General features: G+C 40.9%; 1 protein-coding gene across 7 annotated transcripts in view; it reads right to left on the reverse strand.

The window, feature by feature from the left end:
- Window positions 1-22,577, reverse strand: part of WDR33 (WD repeat domain 33) — a 109,261-nt gene that overhangs the window by 14,561 nt on the left and 72,123 nt on the right. For all 7 annotated transcript variants that reach the window (XM_080667199.1, XM_080667203.1, XM_080667204.1 and 4 more), the window contains 9 exons: window positions 10,124-10,250; window positions 8,861-9,015; window positions 8,690-8,768; window positions 6,332-6,442; window positions 5,875-5,969; window positions 5,575-5,661; window positions 5,201-5,340; window positions 4,409-4,561; window positions 2,735-3,802 (listed from right to left, as the gene is read on the reverse strand). In XM_080667199.1, coding sequence (XP_080523325.1) covers window positions 2,735-3,802; window positions 4,409-4,561; window positions 5,201-5,340; window positions 5,575-5,661; window positions 5,875-5,969; window positions 6,332-6,442; window positions 8,690-8,768; window positions 8,861-9,015; window positions 10,124-10,250 — 2,015 coding nt within the window. The remainder of the gene's footprint in view (window positions 1-2,734; window positions 3,803-4,408; window positions 4,562-5,200; window positions 5,341-5,574; window positions 5,662-5,874; window positions 5,970-6,331; window positions 6,443-8,689; window positions 8,769-8,860; window positions 9,016-10,123; window positions 10,251-22,577) is intronic.

Below are 22,577 nucleotides of genomic sequence, written 5' to 3' on the forward strand. Positions count from 1 at the left end.
TTCCCAAATAGCAATTATATTATAATGTGATAGAGAAAAACATTAGGTTGCCTCAAAGCCTCAAGTAGTAAATGTATAGCTAGTGACATCATGGCAAAACTGTCCTTAAATTCAGGGAGATTCTTCTTTTACCATAATAAGAGGAAACACATCTATTTTAAATCTGCTGATAGGTTTTATTTAAAGCTAGATCTTGACTTCTTATGCTAAGCAAGAAGTCAATGGAAAGCGAGAAATCATGAGGTAATGACAACACCCCACACGGAGGACCTCCTGGCAATCTTCCAGGACGCGCCACTCCTCTCGGGTGCCACAGCTCCTTCCCGCCACAAAAAGGCAGGTGGCAGGGCTGGGTGTGAAGAGGGGAGTGGAGAACAGAAAGGGCTGGGCTCCTGCCAAGCGAGGTGTCCACACCAGCTTTCTCCTTTCACCCACCTCCTATCTCTACCTGCCCTCAGCACCCTCCTGCTCATTCCCTGCTCCATCACCTGGGATCTTGTGGATTCATTTGGTTCTGGCAGTTTCTAACTCATACAAACCTGCTGCTCTGATGCTTTTAATCTCCTTGCTCTGGACCCCAAGCTTGTCCCTAGTCCTCAGTCTGTATTTTTATCTAGCCATGTCTAAATTCTGATTCCCCACACTGTCCAGTGACCTTGGATCAGGTCTGTTTACAAACACACAAACCTTCTATGAAAATAACACAGTTTTAAAAATCAATAGCAAAATTGTATTCATACTCCAAACTAGCTGGCATGAAAGAGTAGCCCTGACTGCAGGACACCACTATAGCTATAACAATAACAGCAGTAATTTCTATACTTGTTTTTTGTATGTTGCATCCCCACACAACTCATGCTGTTCATTTAATACGTGACAGCAATTCCAGTGAATTAAACCAATTAAAACAACTGGTTTAAATAATTCGGTTGGTCAAAGTGAAGAAAGTATTTTAGTATGTGACAAACATGAGCAAAGATTTCATCAGGCCAACTTCTGAGATGTGAAATACCCTATTTCAAACCTTCACATTCATTCAATCAATACTTCTATATGTCAATTAAATCTTTACAGCATTATGCTTTGCATTTATAAAACATTTTAGTACATGATAGAATAAAAACTTATTAAAAAGTGCACAATAAATTCTGGAAATAAACTCAAATACCATCAGATTCTTCGCTGCTATGAAATTTTTAAGTTCCGGGAGATCTACTGAAGAGTACCACAGAATCTTATTAGCTAGTTCTTTTAATTCTAAAAATCCAATGGTCATCTTCACATTACAAATGCTCAGAGCTATTAACAGTGCTTTCTACACAGTGTCCACAGTATGGCCTCTCCACGGGAATGGAGGCCAGGGAGTCACATCCTCTGAAAGGCACAGGAGCACACACCCAGAGGCGTGTTAACCCTTCCCTGTTCATGCAGTCAGGTTGCTTACATCTCCCCAAGCAACCTGAACTCTCCTCACACCCTCCAGCACAGGCTCAGGGAATGGGCATTATAACTTGGCTAATAAAAGCAGAACTGTCAAAAGAAGGTCAAGAAAATGTCCATAGCCCTAACCGGTTTGGCTCAGTGGATAGAGCGTCGGCCTGCGGACTGAAAGGTCCCGGGTTCAATTCCGGTCAAGGGCATGTACCTTGGTTGTGGGCACAACCCCAGTAGGGGGTGTGCAGGAGGCAGCTGATCGATGTTTCTCTCTCATCGATGTTTCTAGCTCTCTATCCCTCTCCCTTCCTCTCTGTAAAAAATCAATAAAATATATATATTAAAAAAAAAAGGAAATGTCCATAGAAATACTCCCTCTTATAAATATATTTTTTAAAATATATTTTATTGATATTTTTACAGAGAGGAAGGGAGAGGGATAGAGAGCTAGAAACATCGATCAGCTGCCTCCTGCACACCTCCCACTGGGGATGTGCCCGCAACCAAGGTACATGCCCTTGACCGGAATCGAACCCGGGACCCTTCAGTCTGTAGGCCGACGCTCTATCCACTGAGCCAAACCGGTTTCGGCCCTCTTATAAATATTTTTGTAAGCTGAAAACAACTTGGACAGAATTCTGTCCAGAGGATGAGAACTTGAGAATGTGCAATTCTGGCCTGAGAGATCTCTGAAGGCATTCACTGAAACGAGAACAGTGAGATCGTGGGCTATGCTCTCCTGGGGCCTTAAACACCTATCTGAAAAGATAGAGCTGGCAGGCTATGCGACAAAGGACCCAGAAAGGGAGCACAACAGGCTGGCAGTCCCCAGCCTCCCCACCAGGCCACAGCTCTTTTATCAACTAGAGTAACTCTTTTCTGGAAGAACATCTATTAAAATACAGGTTGAGAAGTTAATGTTCATATTGCGATACGTTTGATGGTCTACCAGTGGTCGGCAAACTCATTAGTGAACAGAGCCAAATATCAACAGTACAACGATTGAAATTTCTTTTGAGAGCCAAATTTTTTAAACTTAAACTTCTTCTAACACCACTTCTTCAAAATAGACTCGCCCAGGCCGTGGTATTTTGTGGAAGAGCCACACTCAAGGGGCCAAAGAGCCGCATGGGGCTCGCGAGCCGCAGTTTGCCGACCACGTGTCTATTGCATTTTCTTGTCTCCCTCTTCAGCTGTGATGCTCTTCTCAGGCCGCTTTCACCACCTGAGACATTCCCACCACGTCCGTGCAGTGTGTTTTCCCAATGGGTAATGCCCACAAGTTGGAAAGAAAGAATACCTGATTGAAGGGGGCCCGGGGCCCATCACCCAGTAGAGCTGTTTTCTGCTGCTGGAATGGCATTTGCCCTTGAGACGAATGTGGCCCGCGGGCAGGGTTCTGCTGTCCCTGAGGTCCAGGGGGCCCCTGCATGCCACTCTGGGGTGGAGGCCCCAGAGAGCCCTGGGGCGGCCCCTGCTGTCCTTGTGAGCCTGGAGGCCCTCGCAACTCCTGGGGAGGGCCCAGCATCGACCCTTGAGGTGGAGGCCCCTGCATGGCGCGCATCTCCTGAGGACCTCGCATTTCCTGAGGGCCATGTCCCAGTAGTCCACTTGGAGGGTGAGGTCTCATCTCTTGAGGTGGGTGGCCCATCATCATGCCTTGGGGAGTAGGACCCTGATTCTCTCGAGGGCCTGGAGGACCCTGCATTCCTCTTGGATTCAGTCCCATCAGAGGTCCCTGAGACACAGGACCCTGGATCCCCTGAGACCCAGGCCCACCTTGTATCCCATGAGGATGAGGAGGTCCTTGCATTCCTCTGGGACCAGGTGGCCCCTGCATACCTTGAGTACCTGGAGGCCCCTGAGGGCCCATGTGCCCCTGGGGACCAGGTGGGCCTTGGGGGCCTATGTGACCTTGTGGGCCCATATGACCTTGAGGACCAGAATTACCCTGTGGCCCAGGTGGTCCTTGAAGTCCCAAAGGGCCATGAGGTCCAGGATGCCTTTGCATTCCTTGGGGGCCATGTATGTCCTGAGGCCTTGGCAACCCTTGGGGTGGGCCCTGGGGCCCTTGTGGTCCCATGAATCCTTGTGGCCCTCCACCTCCCTGATGCAGTGGAGGACCTTGTGGTCCCATTTGTCCCTGGGGTCCAGGGGGTCTGAACTGTCCCTGTGGACCTGGAGGCCCCATTTGAGCCATGTTCATTGGCATCTGCTGAGATGAATGGGGCTGTTGAAAACCTTGAGGAATCTGAGACATTGGACCTTGTCCTGGAAAGGGCTGGGGTCCAAGAAGAGGGGTACCAGATGCAGGAGGAGGCTGAATTTGCTCAGCCTGTTTCTGTGCAAGCCTTTCAATTTTAAGTTGCTGTTAAGAAAAAAAGAAAAAGCATACTGAAAAATAAGCCAGAAGATGACAATGTGGCAGTCACTTATTTCATTGGGGAACCTCAAAACAAACACAAGGCATCAACCTCTTAATGCCCCAACAGTAACTAGAGTCCATATAACATTCAGACATTCAGATGGTGCTCAGGCCTCCAGACTCACTCTAGATTAACTCTTTTTAGGTGCTGGGAAACAATAGTCAGGATTATGTACATCCATCTTGACCAGGAAAAGCACAAAAATTACCAGTTTTTTGTCATTCTTGGTAGCTGTCAAGGTAGGAAAACTAAGAACCAACCACCTGCTTTAGAGCCGACAGGAAAAAGAAAAATTATTTTATCTGGGGATAAATAAGTGAATTCAAATTTAAACTATGTTGGCTTTATCATTTCTATTAAAAATGTATATTTAACTTAGGTATACTCACTGCTTGACTGATCTAGTTAGAAACTAGCTCCTACTGTAGCAGTAAGAAGGGGTGGTGTTTATCAGACCCATCTGAGAGCCCCATCCCTTCTCCTTATGAGCATATCAATAATGTCATCCCTACTTTTTTAGAGCATCTTGAATCCCCCAAAGAGCTTACCTCTAGAAGCTGTGGGTTAGTATACTGTAATGTGGCCATTTCTTGCTCAATTTCTGCTTGTGTTTTTTTCTTCTCTTCCAATTTAATGTCCTCTTTTCTGTCATTCAGTACCTCGTTTGGGGCAGGAATTGGAACTTTATTTTGCATCCAAGCCTTGGGAAAGAAGAGAATATTAAAATATGCTCTAAGTGTGTAAATTATAATGGCAGAATGAGAAAACCATTTTATCATGTCATTCATTAGCTCATTCCAACTTTCTGAATACAAGGTGGCTCACCTGGTGCACTGTCTTTATTTCTGATGCTAATTCTTAGTGACACATGAGTGGGATTTGGCAAGCACATGACTAGGTAGCAATCACTAAATTATTAAAAGCTGTTAGATCTGGCATGTTATTAAGAATGTGAAGCTCACCTGCCTTTTCCAAAGGACACCCCCCGCTTTGTGCTGAGGGAACCAATAAAGCAGAAGACAGGCAATGCAGAAGAGAGTTGATGCACTCTCTGTGCTCCGGCCTCTTTATCTTCCTTCCTCCAATAGCATCGATGATAATAAGGAGGTGACAATAATAAAAGATCTGGAGAAGACTCATGACAAACACAGCACTAACTGCAAAGCAGCAGATGGGAACTATGTCTAAGAATGCCTGAAATGTGTGAAAAATGCTCTAAAGGTCTATAGCACAGAAATAACGCCAACAATGAGAGGATGCAGAGAAAGAAACCTGTTTCTAAACTGCAATCAGACTCACCGAGCAGCACCACCAACGTATAAATGATATGGGCCACTCACCTGCTGGAACTGAGCAGGGATAGGTTTTGCATAAGGAACTTTCTTCTGAGGTACTTTTTTCTGATCCTTCTGCATCACTTCCTCCATTCCCCAATCTAAACCTGGAATTGTCATTTCAATTTCATTTGACTCATCTTTCCCTGTAATCATAAAGATAAGTAATTAGTCAAGGAAATAAAAGAAAGTGGCCACTTCATCAATGAACACATTTTTGGAAGAATAGATTTAATGTTATGCAGTTTACATTACTTATATCAACATTTCTAAAAAAAAATATTTTTGGCATTATCAAAAAAATTTAATACCATAAAGTTAAGAAACAGACCTATAAAATTTTTTATAAAAATAGAATTTATAAGTACAATTTCTCTTACCCATCTGCTCTTGCTCCATGGCTAATTTAAGTTGTTCTGGTATTCCCATCCCTGGAATTACTGCCAGGCTATTAGGTTCAAGGTCATCTATAAAGAGGAATACATCTACTATCAATACGAGATTTTATAAACGTAGTGGTCCAACAAAATTAGAACTTTATAAAAATGAAATTTAACGTTGGTGGTTTACAAATCAATAAACTATAAAACTAAAATTAATTTTGTAAAATCTTCTCAATACCTAATACTTTTATAACAGACTATCTCATTTCAAAGAAGGATAAATGTGCGGAGCCTCACCATATTCTACTCCATCTTCTGACATTCCTGGTAATAGGTTTAGATTATAGCGATCTCGCATTTTATCACCTGGTCGGTTTCGGGTCCAGAATTTGCTGCAAAATAAAAGTAATGGATGGGAAAGGCAAGGTGCATGAGCTCAGTATGTTTCTGGGCACTTAACAGTATGAACCAGTCCTCTGGTAAACACAATTTTACAATGCTTTTCTTCTAAAAATTTAAAATACAGACTTTTTTTTAATCAGAAGGCAAAACAAAATTTGAATAACAAAGTCATATTCAATACTCAATCTCCTTCTCATAATATATGTACTTATAAAACACCACAAAAATGTTCCTAAGAACAAGACAGAATACAAATTAAGATGCCAGTCTATCTATAAAAAATATACATACTTATTTACACCTGCCCCATGAACACAGTAACCCCTTGTTACGTTTTTTACAGAAAGCTTACCTGGTGTGGTCATTTGAGCCTGAGCAGAGAATATGTCCAAGAGGATGCCACGCCAGACTCCAGATCATTCCTTCGTGGGCCATCTCCATCCCACCCACTTCCTTCTCTACCCTACAATAGCACCACAGAAAGAAGTCTTTTTCACAAAAGTTATATATATATATACTAGAGGCCCGGTGCATGAAATTCATGTGCCGGGGCGGGGGGTGTCCCTCAACCCAGCCTGCACCCTCTCCAATCTGGGAACCCTCGAGGGATTGGGCCTAAATGGGCAGTCGGACATCCCTCTCACAATCCAGGACTGCTGGCTCCCAACTGCTCGCCTGCCTACCTTCCTGATTGCCCCTAACCGCTTCTGCCTGCCAGTCTGATCACCCCCTAACCACTCCCCTTCCAGCCTGATTGATACCTAACTGCTCCCTGCCAGCCTGTTTGCCCCTAACTGCCTTCCCCTGCAGGCCTGGTCACCCCTAACTGCCCTCCTCTGCAGGCCTGGTCAACCCTAACTGCCCTCCCCTGCAGGCCTGGTACGCCCCAACTGCTCTCCCCTGCAGGCCTGGGTCCCCCCCAACTGCCCTTCCCTGCAGACCCAGTCACCCCCAACTTCCCTCCTCTGCCAGCTGGGTCACCCCTAACTGCCCTCCCTTCAGGCTTGATTGCCCCCAACTGCCCTCCCTTACAGGCCTGGTCCCTCCCAACTGCCCTCCCCTGCTGGCCTGATCACCCACAACTGCCCTTGCAGGCCTGGTTCCTCCCAACTGCCCTCCCCTGCTGGCCATCTTGTGTCCACATGGGGGCAGATCTTTGACCACATGGGGGCAGCCATCTTGTGTGTTGGAGTGATGGTCAATCTGCATATTACCCTTTTATTAGATAGGATAGAGGCCTGGTGCATGGGTGGGGGCCAGCTGGTTTGCCCTGAAGGATGTTCTGGATCAGGTTGGGGGTTCCCTTGGGGTATGGGGTGGCCTGGGCGAGGGGCCTGTAGTGGTTTGCAGGCCGGCCATGCCCCCCGGCGACCCAAGCAGAGGCCCTGGGATCTGGGATTTATTTATCTTCTACAATTGAAACTTTGTAGCCTGGAGTGGAGCCAAGCCTTCTGCTGGCTCCGTGGTGGCAGCCATTTCTGTTGGGATTTATGTATCTTCTATAATTGAAACTTTGTAGCCTTAAGTGGAGGCCAAAGCAGGCCAGGGCTGCAGAAGCTTGGCTTCCTCCATCGCTGCGGGCAGCCCTAGCCTTCTGCTCTCTCCAGCTCTATGGCTCCCGCCATTTCTGTTGGGCTTTATTTATCTTCTATAATTGAAACTTTGTAGCATTGAGTGGAGGCCTGGGCCAGCAAGGGCAGGCAGAAAGCTTGGCTTCCTCCATTGCCAGGGAAATCCAATGCTCTCTGTGGCTGCAGCCATCTTGGTTGGGTTTATTTGCATATTCCCTCCTGATTGGCTGGTGGGCGTGACTTGTAGGTGTAGCAGAGTGATGGTTAATTTGCATATTACTCTTTTATTATATTATATATATATTTTTTTTAAATATATTTTATTGATTTTTTACAGAGCGGAAGGGAGAGGAGAGATAGAGTTAGAAACATCGATGAGAGAGAAACATCGATCAGCTGCCTCCTGCACGCCCCCTACTGGGGATGTGCCCGCAACCAAGGTACATGCCCTTGACCGGAATCGAACCCGGGACCCTTGAGTCCGCAGGCCGACGCTCTATCCACTGAGCCAAACCGGTTTTGGCTATATATATTTTTTTAAAGACATTTTATTTTAGTGTAACATATAGCTACCAACGCCCATTACTTTTAATCTCTCTATTTCACATGATATAGGGGTGCTGATTTGTCATCAGTAATATATATATTTTTAAAATATATTTTTATTGATTTCAGAATGGAAGGGAGGGAGGGAGGGAAGGAAGGAGGGAGGGAGGGAGAGAGAGAGAGAGAGAAACATCAATGATGTTTCATTGATTGGCTGCCTCCTGAAGGTCTCCTACTGGGGATCAAGCCCACAACCTAGGCATGTGCCCTGACCAAGAATTGAAAATGACCTCCTGGTTCATAGGTCAACACTCAACCACTGAGCCACACCAGCTAGGGAAAATGCTTCAAAAATGATTTCACCAATAAGAAACAAGAAAATCTATTTTATTTGCTCTTAATGACTTCTACAATCCAAAAATAATTGTGCTAAGGTTTCTATTCCAAGCTGGGTTTCCAAAATTGAAAACTGCACAAAGTCTCTAATACAGAACATATGAACACTCAGAGAAAATACAAACGGTATCATGTTTCACACTTTCAGGTGCTCTCTTCATAAAATAGACAACTTCTTTATGATAAGTGTTACATACCCAACATGCCAGAAGAGCAAAGAGCCATCGGACCCTCCACTGGCAAAAAGTCCTTCATGCACAGGATGCCAGGCCACAGCTGTAAACAAAAACACAGGGAAAGGCAGAATTATCAGGACCTCAGTACACCACAGCAAGTCAGAATGAGAAGTATATCTAAAAGCCACTGACCTGTGGCTTCTTTCTTATGACCTCGGAAGACTTGAAGCTCTTCTTTCAGGTTTCTGATATCAAAAAGTTTACAGAGATGGTCACGTGATGCTGTGAGTAGCCAATTGCCATTGAGATTTAATTTTACTTCCATCACTGTGTTTTTATGGGCATGACTAGAAACAAAGTACCAAGAAAATAATGTAAGAATTAAAAACAAATCTAAATCCATATAATGGCCATTTTTGTTGAAAAGCACATGGGTCAAGATGGCAAGAGGTTTAGCCTAGAAGTAATAAAGCATGAAAAAACAGCATTATAGGACCCCAGTTAAAAGTACCTTTGAAATAAATAGGTCAATGACAGAAATAATGTCCAGTATCTAAGCATTGCTTTCCTTAACCAGTTAAAATAGCAGCAGAGCTTCAACTGGATATAAAAGTTTATCTTTGAAGCAGGGGAAACATTTGAACATATAAATTACTACTCAATAAAGCTCATTAAATTTTTTAAGTTCAATGAACCTCTTCTCATTAAAACAAAGCATAAAAAAAAGAGCATGGGGTAGTTTGAGGGTTAATTTGAACTTAAGACACTGCCACAAGCCGAGGCCTGCACAGTGCACATCTCCACGGAGCACCACAGCCAAACACTCTGGTGGACTCCAGCCACTGGAGGTGTGCACCACAGCAGCCTGCTCCAACCAGCTCCCTCCCAATCACGAGGACCGGGACACAGCTGCTTGGTCAAAACAATGTTAACAACATATTCATATCACTGTTCATGTTTACAGATAATTCAGAAAAAAAATTTATTATGTAGCTGCATCATAAGTAAGCATCTCAGACAAAAAAAATTGAGAACTGATTCAAAAATAGAGGAAAAGCTTCTCTATAAAGAGACAGTGAGATGGAGAAAGCTGGGCTGTATGTCTAGTGAGGGGCATACACATCAACTCCACACAGTGCCAAGTGCATTATAATGAGGAGAGACAGTAAGTCAGAATAGTAATAACCACCTCCTTCTCAATCTCTTCCTCACACTCCACTCCCGTGATACCCAAATTAAATTTAGATAGCTGTGGCAGAACATAAATCAAGCCGTATTTCATTAGGAATTCAGAGATAAATCATATTTAATTAATAAGACAGCTACGGATACAAATCCATCTGTTGTCTAACCTACTTTTCCAAAAATACGAGAGGAGAGAAAGCTAAAAGTTAAACAATACAGGCAGCTTTGTTCCCTTTGTTCGGGGAGCAAGGTGGGGTTCCTATCACTTACAGTGTTGCAAGACTCTGCCCAGTCTTGGGATCCCAGAACTTGATTGGCTGTTGACTATCTTTACTTCCTGAAACAACTAACCCTTTTGTTGGATGCCAGTCTACACATTTCACATCAGCACCATGCCCTGTCGGAAACAAGTTAAGATAAAAACCTAATCAGTCATATATATTTAAAGCAAGATTTCATTCTAATTTGAACCAAAGTAGAGAAATCTATTAAATTAAATGTTTTGATCCTGGTGCTCTAAACTTTTTCAAGACTCTTTGGTCTTTGTGTCTAGGAGCCTAAAGGATACACAGCAGCCTCTCTCCCACCAAGATGCACAGGAACCACTCCTCTGCTCCCAGAGCTACTGTCATCCTCCTGCCAACTTGCTGAGTCTAGTCAAGGCTTCTTGGAGCTGACCTCTCAAGCCCTGTATTTAAAGCTTTTTAGACTTTTCATGCTGTTCCTATGGTATCCTATTAGGCACGATTCCTGGCCTTCACCTTAGTTCTCCCACTTGGCAGTAGTCCTTAAGACAAAAGTCCTAAATTCAGGTTTGGACAACATCACTTTCTGGTGTGATGACAGGAAAAGTATTCCCTCTTTCTGAACCCATTCACTCAGATGCAGAAGGACAAAATAATCCCTGCTTCATTCACACACGTCAGTTGAGATGCTAATAAAAAATGCCCTACTAATTACTAAATGTTAGCAATGTACCGAGCACTTATAAGCATCACCTCTTAAAATCCTAACAAAATACCAAGCAAAGTATTATCGTGTTTTTTTTTGTTTTTTGTTTTTTTTCAAAGTATTATCGTGATGTCCACTTCACAAGTGAAAAATGAGGAGGACTGGGCGGGGTCAATAACATGTCCTAGATTCCAAAGCTAGTCAACAAGAACAAGCTGGGAGCTGAACCTGGTCCACAGGGTCCCAAAGACAGTTCTCTTCACCACCAGCTAGGACATGAGGTCACCTCACAAATATAAGAGATTAACTATGACTAAGAACCACGAAAAGTGAAAATGAAAATCTATAAAACTGAAAGAAATGACCTTTGAAAAATTGGATGCTGTACAGAGAGTTCCCAGAATATTTTACAGCAAAATGCACTAACAAGCTGGTGAAGAGGGAGGTAAAGCGTATCGGAAACAGCTTCTTCTCCAACCTGGGTCAAATCCAGCTTCCATGAAGTTTTAGGTGTGAAGGAGGAAGGATATAGAAGAATAGAAAAACAGAAAGTAGAGAAGAAGAAAAAGATGGTTCTAGAGCAGGGGTGGGCAAACTTTTTGACTCGAGGCCACAATGGGTTCTTAAACTGGACCGGAGGGCCGGAACAAAAGCATGGATGGAGTGTTTGTGTGAACTAATATAAATTCAAAGTAAAGGAACGTAGGGGAGAGCAAGAGAACTGGACAGAACAGCCGGATCCGGCCTGCGGGCCGTAGTTTGCCCACGGCTGTTCTAGAGGAAATGGAAAGTGAATTTGCACTAATTCAGAAGGGGAGTAATTCACATCTCAAACATACAATACCTCATGCTGGCAAGCATATAGGTAGATACCAACTATTTGGAGAATAGTTTAACCATCTGTATCAAAAGCATGAAGAAAGTATATATCCTGTAACTCTTTAATTCCAAATCTCAGAACTTAGCCTAAGAAAATAATGGATAGCCCTAGCCAGTTTGGCTCAATGGATAGAGCGTCGGCATGCGAACTGAAAGGTCCCAGGTTGAATTTCGGTCAAGGGCACATGCCCGGGTTGTGGGCTCGATCCCCAGTGGGGGACTTGCAGGAGGCAGCCAATACAAGATTCTCTCTCAACATAGATGTTTCTATCTCTCTCTCCCTCTTCCTTCCTCTTTGAAATCAATAAAGATATATTTTTTAAAAAGAAAATGGATGTTCAAAAACAGTTGTGTACAGGATATTTACGATACAGCTTATTTTTAAAATGCCCATGAATAGGCAACATTACAAAATAAAATTCAGTATGGCATATGTGCTCAATGGAATATGATGCACCCATAAATGATACTACAGGTAATTAAATGACATTAAAACATTCATGATACTAAGTATATTTTAAAAACAAAAAATACCTGTGTGTATAGCATTCCTGATGACATCACTGTAAAAGGCAAACAAGTTACTAACACAAGTGACTATGTGTGCATATCCCTACAGACAGAAAAAAGGCAAGTTACTGCCCTAGCTGGTGTGGCTCAGTGGATAGAGCATCGGCCTGTGGACTGAAGGATCCCGTGTTCAATTCCCGTCAAGGGCACATGCCTGGGGTTGCAGGCTCAATCCCCAGTAGGGACGTGCAGAAGGCAGGTGATCAATGATTCCCATCACTGATGTTTCTCTCTCCTTCTCCCTCTCTGAAATCAATAAAAATATACTTAACAACAACAAAAAGGCAAGTTAGTAACACAAGTGACTATGTGTGCATATCCCCACAGACAGAAAAAAGGCAAGCTGTCTAGACATCAAACTGTTATCAGAAACAATATTAAGCTGAGTAGTGAAATTAAGGTGATTCTTACTTCCCTGTGTATTTTCTGTTTTTACATTTTCTATAATAAATGTACATTACTTTGTAATGGGGATCTGAAGAAGAGAAAGGGGAAGACAGGTTTGATTGTTCCTTTGATTTTTTTAATTAAAAAAAAAAAAGAACTGTCCGGCTAACGCAGCTCAGTGGTTGAGCATCGACCTATGAACCAGTTCGATTCCAGGTTGGGGCACATGCCTGTATTGCAGGCTCCATCTCCAGTGGGGTGCATGCAGGAGGCAGCCAATCAATGATTCTCTCTCATCACTGATGTTTCTCTCTCTCTCGCCCTTCCTCTCTGAAAACAATAAAAAATATATTAAAAAAAAAAAAGAACTGAGGATGAACAAATTAAATAGAAATACAATTCACTCCTCCAATCTTGCCTTAAGAGCATTTAATGTTCTAACGATTTGATCCTAAAAAGATGTAGTTAGGAAATTTAAAAATTTATGGACCATTATCACCTAAAATTAAATATTATATGTAGATATGTTCTATTTCCACCAAATTTGAGTGGAAAAAGCATAAGAAAGCACTTTTAAAATGTGATGCACTATGTAAAAGTTTATATTCTTAGCAGCTATCTCTACCCTCACCTTCTCTGGGACATTTTCATGTCATAAAGAGAGTGTATCTGTTTAGTTTAAACAAGTATATGCAAAAACACAAAAACTATCAATACATAAAAAGGAACATTAATATTTTTAGCTGCTTTAGTTTTGTTTCCTGAAGTTTTCTAAAATGTATTTAAGTAGAATTCAAGCAAGTGATGAATCCCACCCATCCTTTTCTGTTAAATAAATTTACCCATATCCATATATCACTACTAGAAATCAAATTATACTGATTGTTGGCTATTATTTTATCAGTCACTGTCCTTAATAATAAAAATACTACTACTAGCAAACACATGTACTTATTTACAGTACTATTCTAAGCAAAGTATATATACTGCCTTACCATCTTCGTAAGAAGTGTACAAAGTACAGACAGGTTAAATACCTTGCCCACGCATGAGTGGGGTGTGGGGGGAGCAATGGGTGATAAGGACACATATGTAATACCTTAATCAATAAAGAAAAAAAAATACCTTGCCCACAATCACACAGTTGCTACATGGCAGAGCAGACATCTGAACGCAAGGAGTCACTGCTCCTAACACCAAGACTCTACCGCCTTTTTAGATGTGAAAGGTTAGTCGGCGGCTTACAGGAGGAAAGGAAACAAAAGCATACGCCATCTGACTTGCTTCTGTGATGCATAAAGCGTCACTGGAGGATGTGCACAGCAGGCAGGGAGCTAAGACAGAAGGGGTATTATTCAAGCCTTTCATTATTTTATTATTGCACCATGAGCATATAGTATCTACCTTTTAAAAGTTAAAATACAAATAAAGTTATCTAAGAAAATATGTGCAAAAAAGTATGTGCAGCATGTTAACATTTGTGACTTGAAGAGACACACACCAAAAAAAGCACACACATACATTTGCTCAAAAATGCACAAAGTATGTCTTAAAAAGTACACAAAAATCTGACAATATTAACTGCCTCCAAGAAGGGGAACTGAGTAGTGGGGGAATGAGGGTAAGGTGCCTTCACTGTATAATGTTTGATAATTTTTAAAATACTAAAAACTGTGAAATCTATTGAGAGAAAAAAATCAATTTAAAATTTTTATTTACTAAACAGTGGAAAGTGGGTATGAAATCTTTATAGGTAGCATATATTTTTATAACTTTTTAAAAAAGGAAAAAGAGGTTGGATGGACTTAGAGGATAGTATGCTAAGAAAAATAAGTCACAGAGAAAAAGACAAAAACTATATAATTTCACGTGTGTGTGTGTATAAATCTAAAAACCAAAATAAATGAACATACAAAACAGAAACAAACTCATAGATGCATAGAACTAATGATCGCCTGATGGGGATGTGGAGAGTGAAGAAATGGGCCAAAAAGGTGAAGGGATTCAGTAGAACAAATTGCCAGTTATAAAAATAGTCATGATGATGTAAAGTACAGCATCCTATCTAATAAAAGGGTAATATGCAAATTAACCATCACTCTGTCACAAAGATAGTGGCGCCCGTAGCCACAAGATGGCGGCACCCAGTCCTCTCAGCCCCACCAGAGTCCCCCAGTCCTGGAGGGGTGGCCACTGAGAGCGTGCAGCGTGAGCGGCCTGGCGGAATGCTTGCTTTGTTGCTCCAATACAAGGCAAGCATTCTGCACCTGGCCGCGGATGGGCCTCTGGGCACGGAGAGCATCTGGGCAGTGGACACAGAGCAGCCAGGCCCCGCAGAGAGCTACTGGCGCACGGATTCGTGCGCAGGGCTACTAGTAGGGAATAAGAGTGACTAGTACTGTAATAATTATGTACTAGTATAGTGCCAGGTGGGTACTAGACTTCATAAGGTATACAAACGTCTAACCACTCTACAACTGGGCTCTACAACTGAAACTAATATATTGTATGTCAACTATAAAATAACTTTTAAATGAAAAACAAGAAAATAATAATAAAGAGGAAAAACAGATTAAGCTAGCATAGATGCAAATTGATATGTAACTGCTTCCTTCTTCAGAAGAAAAACATTATTGAATTCCCAATGAAGTGACAAAACCTATTTGAAATGATAAAATTCTACCCTGCCCTGGCAGCTGATATATTTATATGCAGAAGAATCATACTAGTAAAAGCTTATCCTAAGGAAATAATTTAAAATTTTTTTTCAACTTTTCTATTTAAAAAGATGGTATTTGAAGCCTAGTTAATAATTGTGAAAAAGTATAGAATGACTGAACTGTACCACAGCCAAAAACTAGATGAAGATTCTGGGAATAACAACAATGAAACACTCAGAAAATAAAGTGACCTTTTAAAAAGCAAAACAAAATCGTACCTGCACACACTAAGCATATGGTGTGAGGAGATTAAAACATCATATGTAATAACAGAAATGCAGATACAGCTAAGCAGGAAATGAAAATTATATTGGGGTAGTAGAAACAAAGGTAAAGTTTTCTATTCACATTTCCTCTGTTATATTGTGGTTTTAACAATAAATAACATGGGTTAGGTTTCTTGTGTATGTGAACTTTTGATATGGTTTTAAAATGAGAAAAAACAACACTAAACACAAGTTACTTTGCTAGCTAATATTTTCTTTATCAAATTAGCACAAACTGAACTTGGTGACACCCAGCATAATAAAAAAGTAATAGGCACTCTCATCCATAACCAGTTGAAAAGTAAATTAGTCCAATTTTTTGGTGGGAGGCCATTTTCCATCCCATTTTCACTCCTCTTCTAGGAATTTACCCTATGTCTATAGCTGTACAAACACACTAAGATTTATATATAAAGTTATTTATTGTACCTTGTTTGAACTGCAAGACTGGAAACAACCTAAAAATTAATCTCTAAGGAGTGATTTAGGAAAATTTAAGTAAATCCATATGTTGAATTCAATAGAGCTGTTAAAACTGAGGCAGTCACAATGGACACAGACACCAGGGGGGTGAGGGCATGAGTGGGGGGGAGGGGCAGTTGGGAGGGTAAGGACACATATGTAATACCTTAATCAATAAATAAATACAACTTGAAAGCCTTAAAAAATAATTGAGGCAGAAAGATGAGACTTTTTGAGACGATAAGAAACGTTCTATATCTTGAGTATAATGATGGTTACAAAATGAAGCAGAGAAAAGAGACCTTTGGAAGGGAATGAAATACCATATATCTCAATTATGGTATTTGTCAAAAGTCATGGAACTGTACACCTAAAAAGGGTAAATGTAATCATAGGGAAATAATACCTCAAAAACTGACTTTTTAAAATAAGCAAAAAAAGGAAGGTGTAATTTAGTCCCATTTGTAAAAAAGAAAACGTAACCTCGTAATAGTTTTTTAGGGAGAAGAAATGCTATGGGAATAAGAAGGCATTTATTCTTCTGTACTGCTTGAAGTTTTCTTTCTTCTTACTTGAAGTTTTTAACATGTTTTTATTGTTTTATTTGATTCCCTCTATTCAAAACTCATGCGAATGACTGATACTAGCTCCCACCTTCGTCTCCAATGCAGGCCTCGCTGTGCAGGGCAGGGCTGTGCCGCAGGCTCGGGAAGCCGGTTACGTCATCACTGCAGCTATGCACTCAGTGTGGCTGGAGTGAGTTCCTAGGATGTCATGGGCTATGTGTTCTGGTATGCCATATATATAAACTTATATTTACATAAACTACCTTACAGAAGAAATGATTGTCAAACACATGACTTATCAGTCTCAACCATTAACCCTAAAAAATGCCTCTCCACTAACTTTTACCATTTCTTTTTTTTTTTTTTAAATATATTTTATTGATATTTTACAGAGAGGAAGGGAGAGGGATAGAGAGCTAGAAACATCGATGAGAGAGAAACATCGATCAGCTGCCTCCTGCACACCTCCCACTGGGGATGTGCCCGCAACCAAGGTATGTGCCCTTGACCGGAATCGAACCCGGGACCCTTCAGTCCGTAGGCAGACGCTCTATCCACTGAGCCAAACCGGTTTCGGCTAACTTTTACCATTTCAAAGGTTCAGAATTTCAAGGTAAAATCAACGTTCTTTGTGATGCCCACACAAGTCCCAGGAATGTAGCATTGTGATGCTGAAGCAATACAGACCTAATGAAAACTCATTCAAGTGACAACTGGTTTTATGGCCTAGTGATCTAGATATTTCTTTCTGCCTTCCTTTATTTACTGATTGACTTGAGAGAGAGGAAAGGAAAGATAGGGAGACCTGGGCTTGTTGTTCCACCTATTCACGCACTCATTGGTTGATTCTTACATGTGCCGTGACTGGGAGCAAACCCACAACTTACTGGGATGATGTTCTAACCCCGTAGTCGGCAAACTGCGGCTCACGAGCCCCATGCGGCTCTTTGGCCCCTTGAGTGTGGCTCTTCCACAAAATACCACGGCCTAGGCGAGTCTATTTTGAAGAAGTGGCGTTAGAAGAAGTTTAAGTTTAAAAAATTTGGCTCTCGCCGAGACCGGTTTGGCTCAGTGGATAGAGCATCGGTCTGCGGACTGAAAGGTCCCGGGTTCGATTCCGGTCAAGGGCATGTGCCTTGGTTGCGGGCACATCCCCAGTGGGAGGTGTGCAGGGGGCAGCTGATCGATGTTTCTCTCTCATCGATGTTTCTAGCTCTCTATCCCTCTCCCTTCCTCTCTGTGAAATATCAATAAAAATAAAAAAATAAAAAATTTGGCTCTCAAAAGAAATTTCAGTCGTTGTACTGTTGATATTTGGCTCTGTTCAGTAATGAGTTTGCCGACCACTGCAGTCTAACCAATTGAGCAACCTGACCAGGGCTGTGACCTAGATATTTTTAAATTAAATAACACCTTTTTAAAAAATTGATTCTAGAGAGAAGGGAGAGAGAATATCGATGTGAAAGAGAAGCATCAGTCAGTTACCTCCCACTTGCGCCCCAACCAGGGGTCAAACCTGAAATCTGAATCCTGGGTATGTGCTCTGACCAGAAAACGAAGCTGCCACCTTTTGGTGTCTGAGATGATGTTCCAACTAAGCCACACTGGCCAGGGTCTAAAAACATGTTGCTAAAGATTTTAAGACTAAAAACTTTAGGACTGAAAACTTCAAGTATTTTTTGAAAGTGGCATCTAAACTTTTAAGAATCAAGCTCATAAAAAATAGGAAGATAAAATCCTCAGCACCACCAAACGTGCTCCAGATCATATAAAGCCTACTACAGGAATTGGTGTAACCTAAGGGTTGACTAGTGGACACACACAGTACTCAGTAGGTGGCAGAGCTCTAAAGAAGCCAGTGAGAGAGGTTTGTGGTTACCAAGGAGACTGTGGGACCCTTGGCAAAGGTCATAGTACCTTATCTATTCTTGACTGCAATTAGAAACAGAGGATGTGCTTGAACAAAGATTCAATATTGAGACTTGCCAAATTCTAAAATTAAGAGATTCCAGTTGCAAATCACAAAAGAATAAGGTTTTCATATTAAATCAATGTGAGGAAATTTCCTTTGAATACTTATATTTAAGAATTTAACCTGCACTGCCCAATACAGTAGCTATTTAGCCACATATGGCTATTTAAATTTGTTTTAATTAAAGTTAAAATTAGGTTCCTCAGTCATACTAGCAACATTTCACAGCTCAACAGCAATATGTGACTAGTGGCTAGTATATCAGAAATCACAAATATAGAATATTTCCATCAAAATGCCCTATTGGACAAGACTGATTTATACTGTAGTTGGCCATTTTAAAGAAAGTTTCTTCTCAGGTTCCCATAATTGTATTACTTTTATTCACTATCTCAGTTACACAATAAATAGCAGTAACAACAACAACAAAAAATCACATTAAAGTGGTACTAGAGCCAGGGAAGAGCTGCAAAGTGACCCTGCCCTGTCGTTTTTACATAAGGGAATCCTGAGGCCTAAAGGGTGAAGCCGGGGGCCAGAGGGGGCCTGGGCTCTCTTCTTCCCACTCCAATCTTCCCTTCGCCCCATTAAGTATATAACATCCAAATAACGCAGCAGCAGAGTTCCTTTTGTGTTGTTTCACTCATCAGTCAACTTTCACTTTCTCAAATGGAATTGAGGTTGTAAAAGACAAACTTCTGTATACCTTCCCATCTCTCAGAATTTTTAAGAAAAATCTAGGGATAAACTCTAAAAATACATATATAATTAAGAAGTACTTCTTTTAACCATCGGAGAAGCAAACAGATTGCTTCTGAAAACCAGGGTCTTGAACCTGGCCAACCATTGACCTAACTCCAAACAAAGAAATTCCAAATGAATCTAACCACAGTGGGCCCACCTTTAGAGATTACGCTTTGAGGGCAATGACAATTGCATCATTTTTTAGCTAAACATTCCCTCAGGACAGAATGAGCACCTCTGGAAGACAGGTGGCATTGCTTTGTGGATTAACCTGTGTCTGATATATCAGAATTGTTTAAATTACTTCATAATAATTATCTGTAAAAAAAAACACACCTATTAATTGTACATTATAATTTATCCCATACAGAAGATAAACTGCTTCTACTTGATCATTTTCTCACTCAATAATTTAAAACAAGTGTGCACATTTATTGGGCTCCTCTTATAGGTACTTAATCTCTAAAATATATGATTAAACAAAATGAGGATTGAACACTGGAGAAGTATTTGTAGAATCACACAGTCCAATTACAATAACTTTCAAGAAAATTAACACTTAGAATAAAGAAGTTATTTGAAAAAGATTGAAAGTAAGCTAATAAAACAACTAATGCAGGTTTTGGAGAGATCTTTCCACCCAAAGTAAAAACAGAAAAATCTCTTTTTTAAAAAAATGTTAAATACACCTGAAATAGCAAGGTGCAGAACACAAGAGACTTGTCCTAACTTATGAAAAAAATACTGTGTCTTTTAAAGGAGATCCTAAAAATACAGAGACTGCTTAATAAACTCTAAAATTCTAAGACTAACAGGATAGATGTGTCAGTGTTTGGTGATTTCTACTCTGGAAAGTGTGCCTTCCCGTTAATGCCTTCCCATTATTCGGGCAGGGCCAAGGAGTGCAGTGCTAAAGGACAGAGCCAGGGAGGGATGGGCTGGCGGGACCCTTCCCTTACAGGGGAGGAGCCTCCCTGGCCTCAGCAAAAGGACAGTGAACTCCACCCCTCAGCAGATCCTGGGCGGAGAAACAGCCCTGCCTGAAGATAATGCGTTTGACCCCAAGGCTGGGTGAACAGTCTAAAAAACAATAGAGTTTTATTTGAAGGTCAGAAATAGTGTCCATTTTCCTGTTTTATTTTTCCTGGATCAGACCATTATATGAACAAATCTTAAGAAAAATTTCTTTTATACATAAATTACAAAACGCACCAAGATTTTCTAATACAGGAAGAAAAAAAGAGCAAACAAAGGATTCAAGTACCATGTTGTACAACATTTTAACAGTTGGATAACTGTTATTCAAGAAAATGTGTCAAATATTAACAACAAACTCAGCCTAGTCCAACCACAGAACATAAAATGTTAACAGTTTAAGGCAAAGGTTATATGTAGCCATGGTCCATAGCCAGACACTTCAATAGATCAGAGAGCTCAAGAATTTAAAAAATTAAGGAGGGTAAGTAACTTGCATGCTGGTCAATAAATATGCAACTTATTAGCACTTTACCTTCCTCTTTTGTAAATTTATTTTAAACTTGATCTAATAATCAACATGAACTGGAAATGATGACTACTTTGTCATCTACATCTAGAAAGTTACATTAGTAAGAAGCCATAAGCATGTTTCAAGCAACAACAGCGTACAGATGAGGGGTTCTGTGGTCAAATAACTGGGCAATGATGACTTCAAAAATTGACAAATTTCTTCCCAGGTCTGAGAGCCCCTTCAGTGCTTTCAACATATATAACAAATCCATAGGTAAGAATTTGACCCTGAGCTTTTCTCAGAATGCTTTCAACCAACCTGGAAAATTTTTAAATGCTCGATTATGCTTTGTGGCAGTGACAAGCCTACACTCAGGAGTGGAAACCTCTGAGGAAGGAGAGGAAACAACTGGGAAAGGGCATGTAAAGGGACCTTTAACCACACCCGTAATGTTTACTTCTTTTAAAAATAAATCGGAAGTATGGTAAAATGTAAAGATTTGACAGCCGAGTGGCAGCATGAAAGTGTTTATCAGGTTACAAATAATAGTGAAATGTATGGTGTCAGAAGAGCACCCAAATACACTCAAATGGAGGCAGATACATCATAAACTTGCCAACCTCTTACACACATTTAATTTGCATATGCAAGTAAAAATGGCTTCTATGTATTTGTATCATGTATTTACATGGAAGACCAACTAAGGCTGACCTAAAAGAAATTGTCAAGTAGGTTAAAAATTAAAATAAGCATACAGCTCATAAGATTAATGCTATGTAAACTACTTCTGGCATCAAAGTGAAACTTTTACAAATATATGACTAAATATATAATTTCTGAGTCCAATAAAAACATATATAGGCATAGGTTTTGCTGAGCTGTAGGTGTCAGAATGCTGGTAAGCGCACCTGAGGTGGGGGAATAGTGGAAATAGAGAAAAGCACTATTTCGCCCTGACTGGTGTGGCTCAGTTGGCTGAGTGTCATCCCATGCACCAAAAGGTCAGGTTGCGGGTTGCGATTCCAAGGGGTTCAGAACCCAATAGAAGGCGTACAGGAGCCAACCAATTGATGCTTCTCTCTCACATTGATGTTTCTCTCTCCCTCTCCCTTCCTTTCTAAAATCAGTAAATATTTTTTAAAAAGAAAAATGGAAAGAGGTGTTTTTTTTTAAGCACTATTTCCAAGTTTAAAGATTGTATTTAGAAAAATCTTGAGGCTTTTTAAAGGGAGCAAGACAATCAGAAAACAGCTGATACAAACAGGTGAAAAGAAAATCTACCTTTCCTTCTCAAGTCAATCCTTGATATTCTTCAGTTACAATAACCAGAAAAAAGCAACTATGCAGCATGTTTTATGCCAACCAGCAAATTCCCCTTTGTTGGCTTTTTTTATTTTTAAGTCAAGTATTAAAAAAAATTACAAGAGAATTTTGGAGAACATTCATCAAAAAAAGCTTGAAGGGAAGGAATCCAACCACCAAATATTCTTTGAATCTCATTGCTGCTGTACTCTCCAGCTGTTGGTATTAACAACCAAAACTGCAAAGCACTTCAGTCCTTTGCCAGAAATGGAAGATACCTGGAATTCCATACACAATGCAGAAACCAGCAGCAAAGTCTTTTATAAGAGAGGGTGTGCTAGGGTGCGCGTGTGGTCAGACAGTTAAAGGTGCTCTAGTAAATACTTCTGGCACACATTCATGATTCAATAGTAATA

Source organism: Plecotus auritus (genome assembly GCF_963455305.1).
Source record: "Plecotus auritus genome assembly, chromosome: 5".
In the NCBI taxonomy this organism is placed as follows: domain Eukaryota; kingdom Metazoa; phylum Chordata; class Mammalia; order Chiroptera; family Vespertilionidae; genus Plecotus; species Plecotus auritus.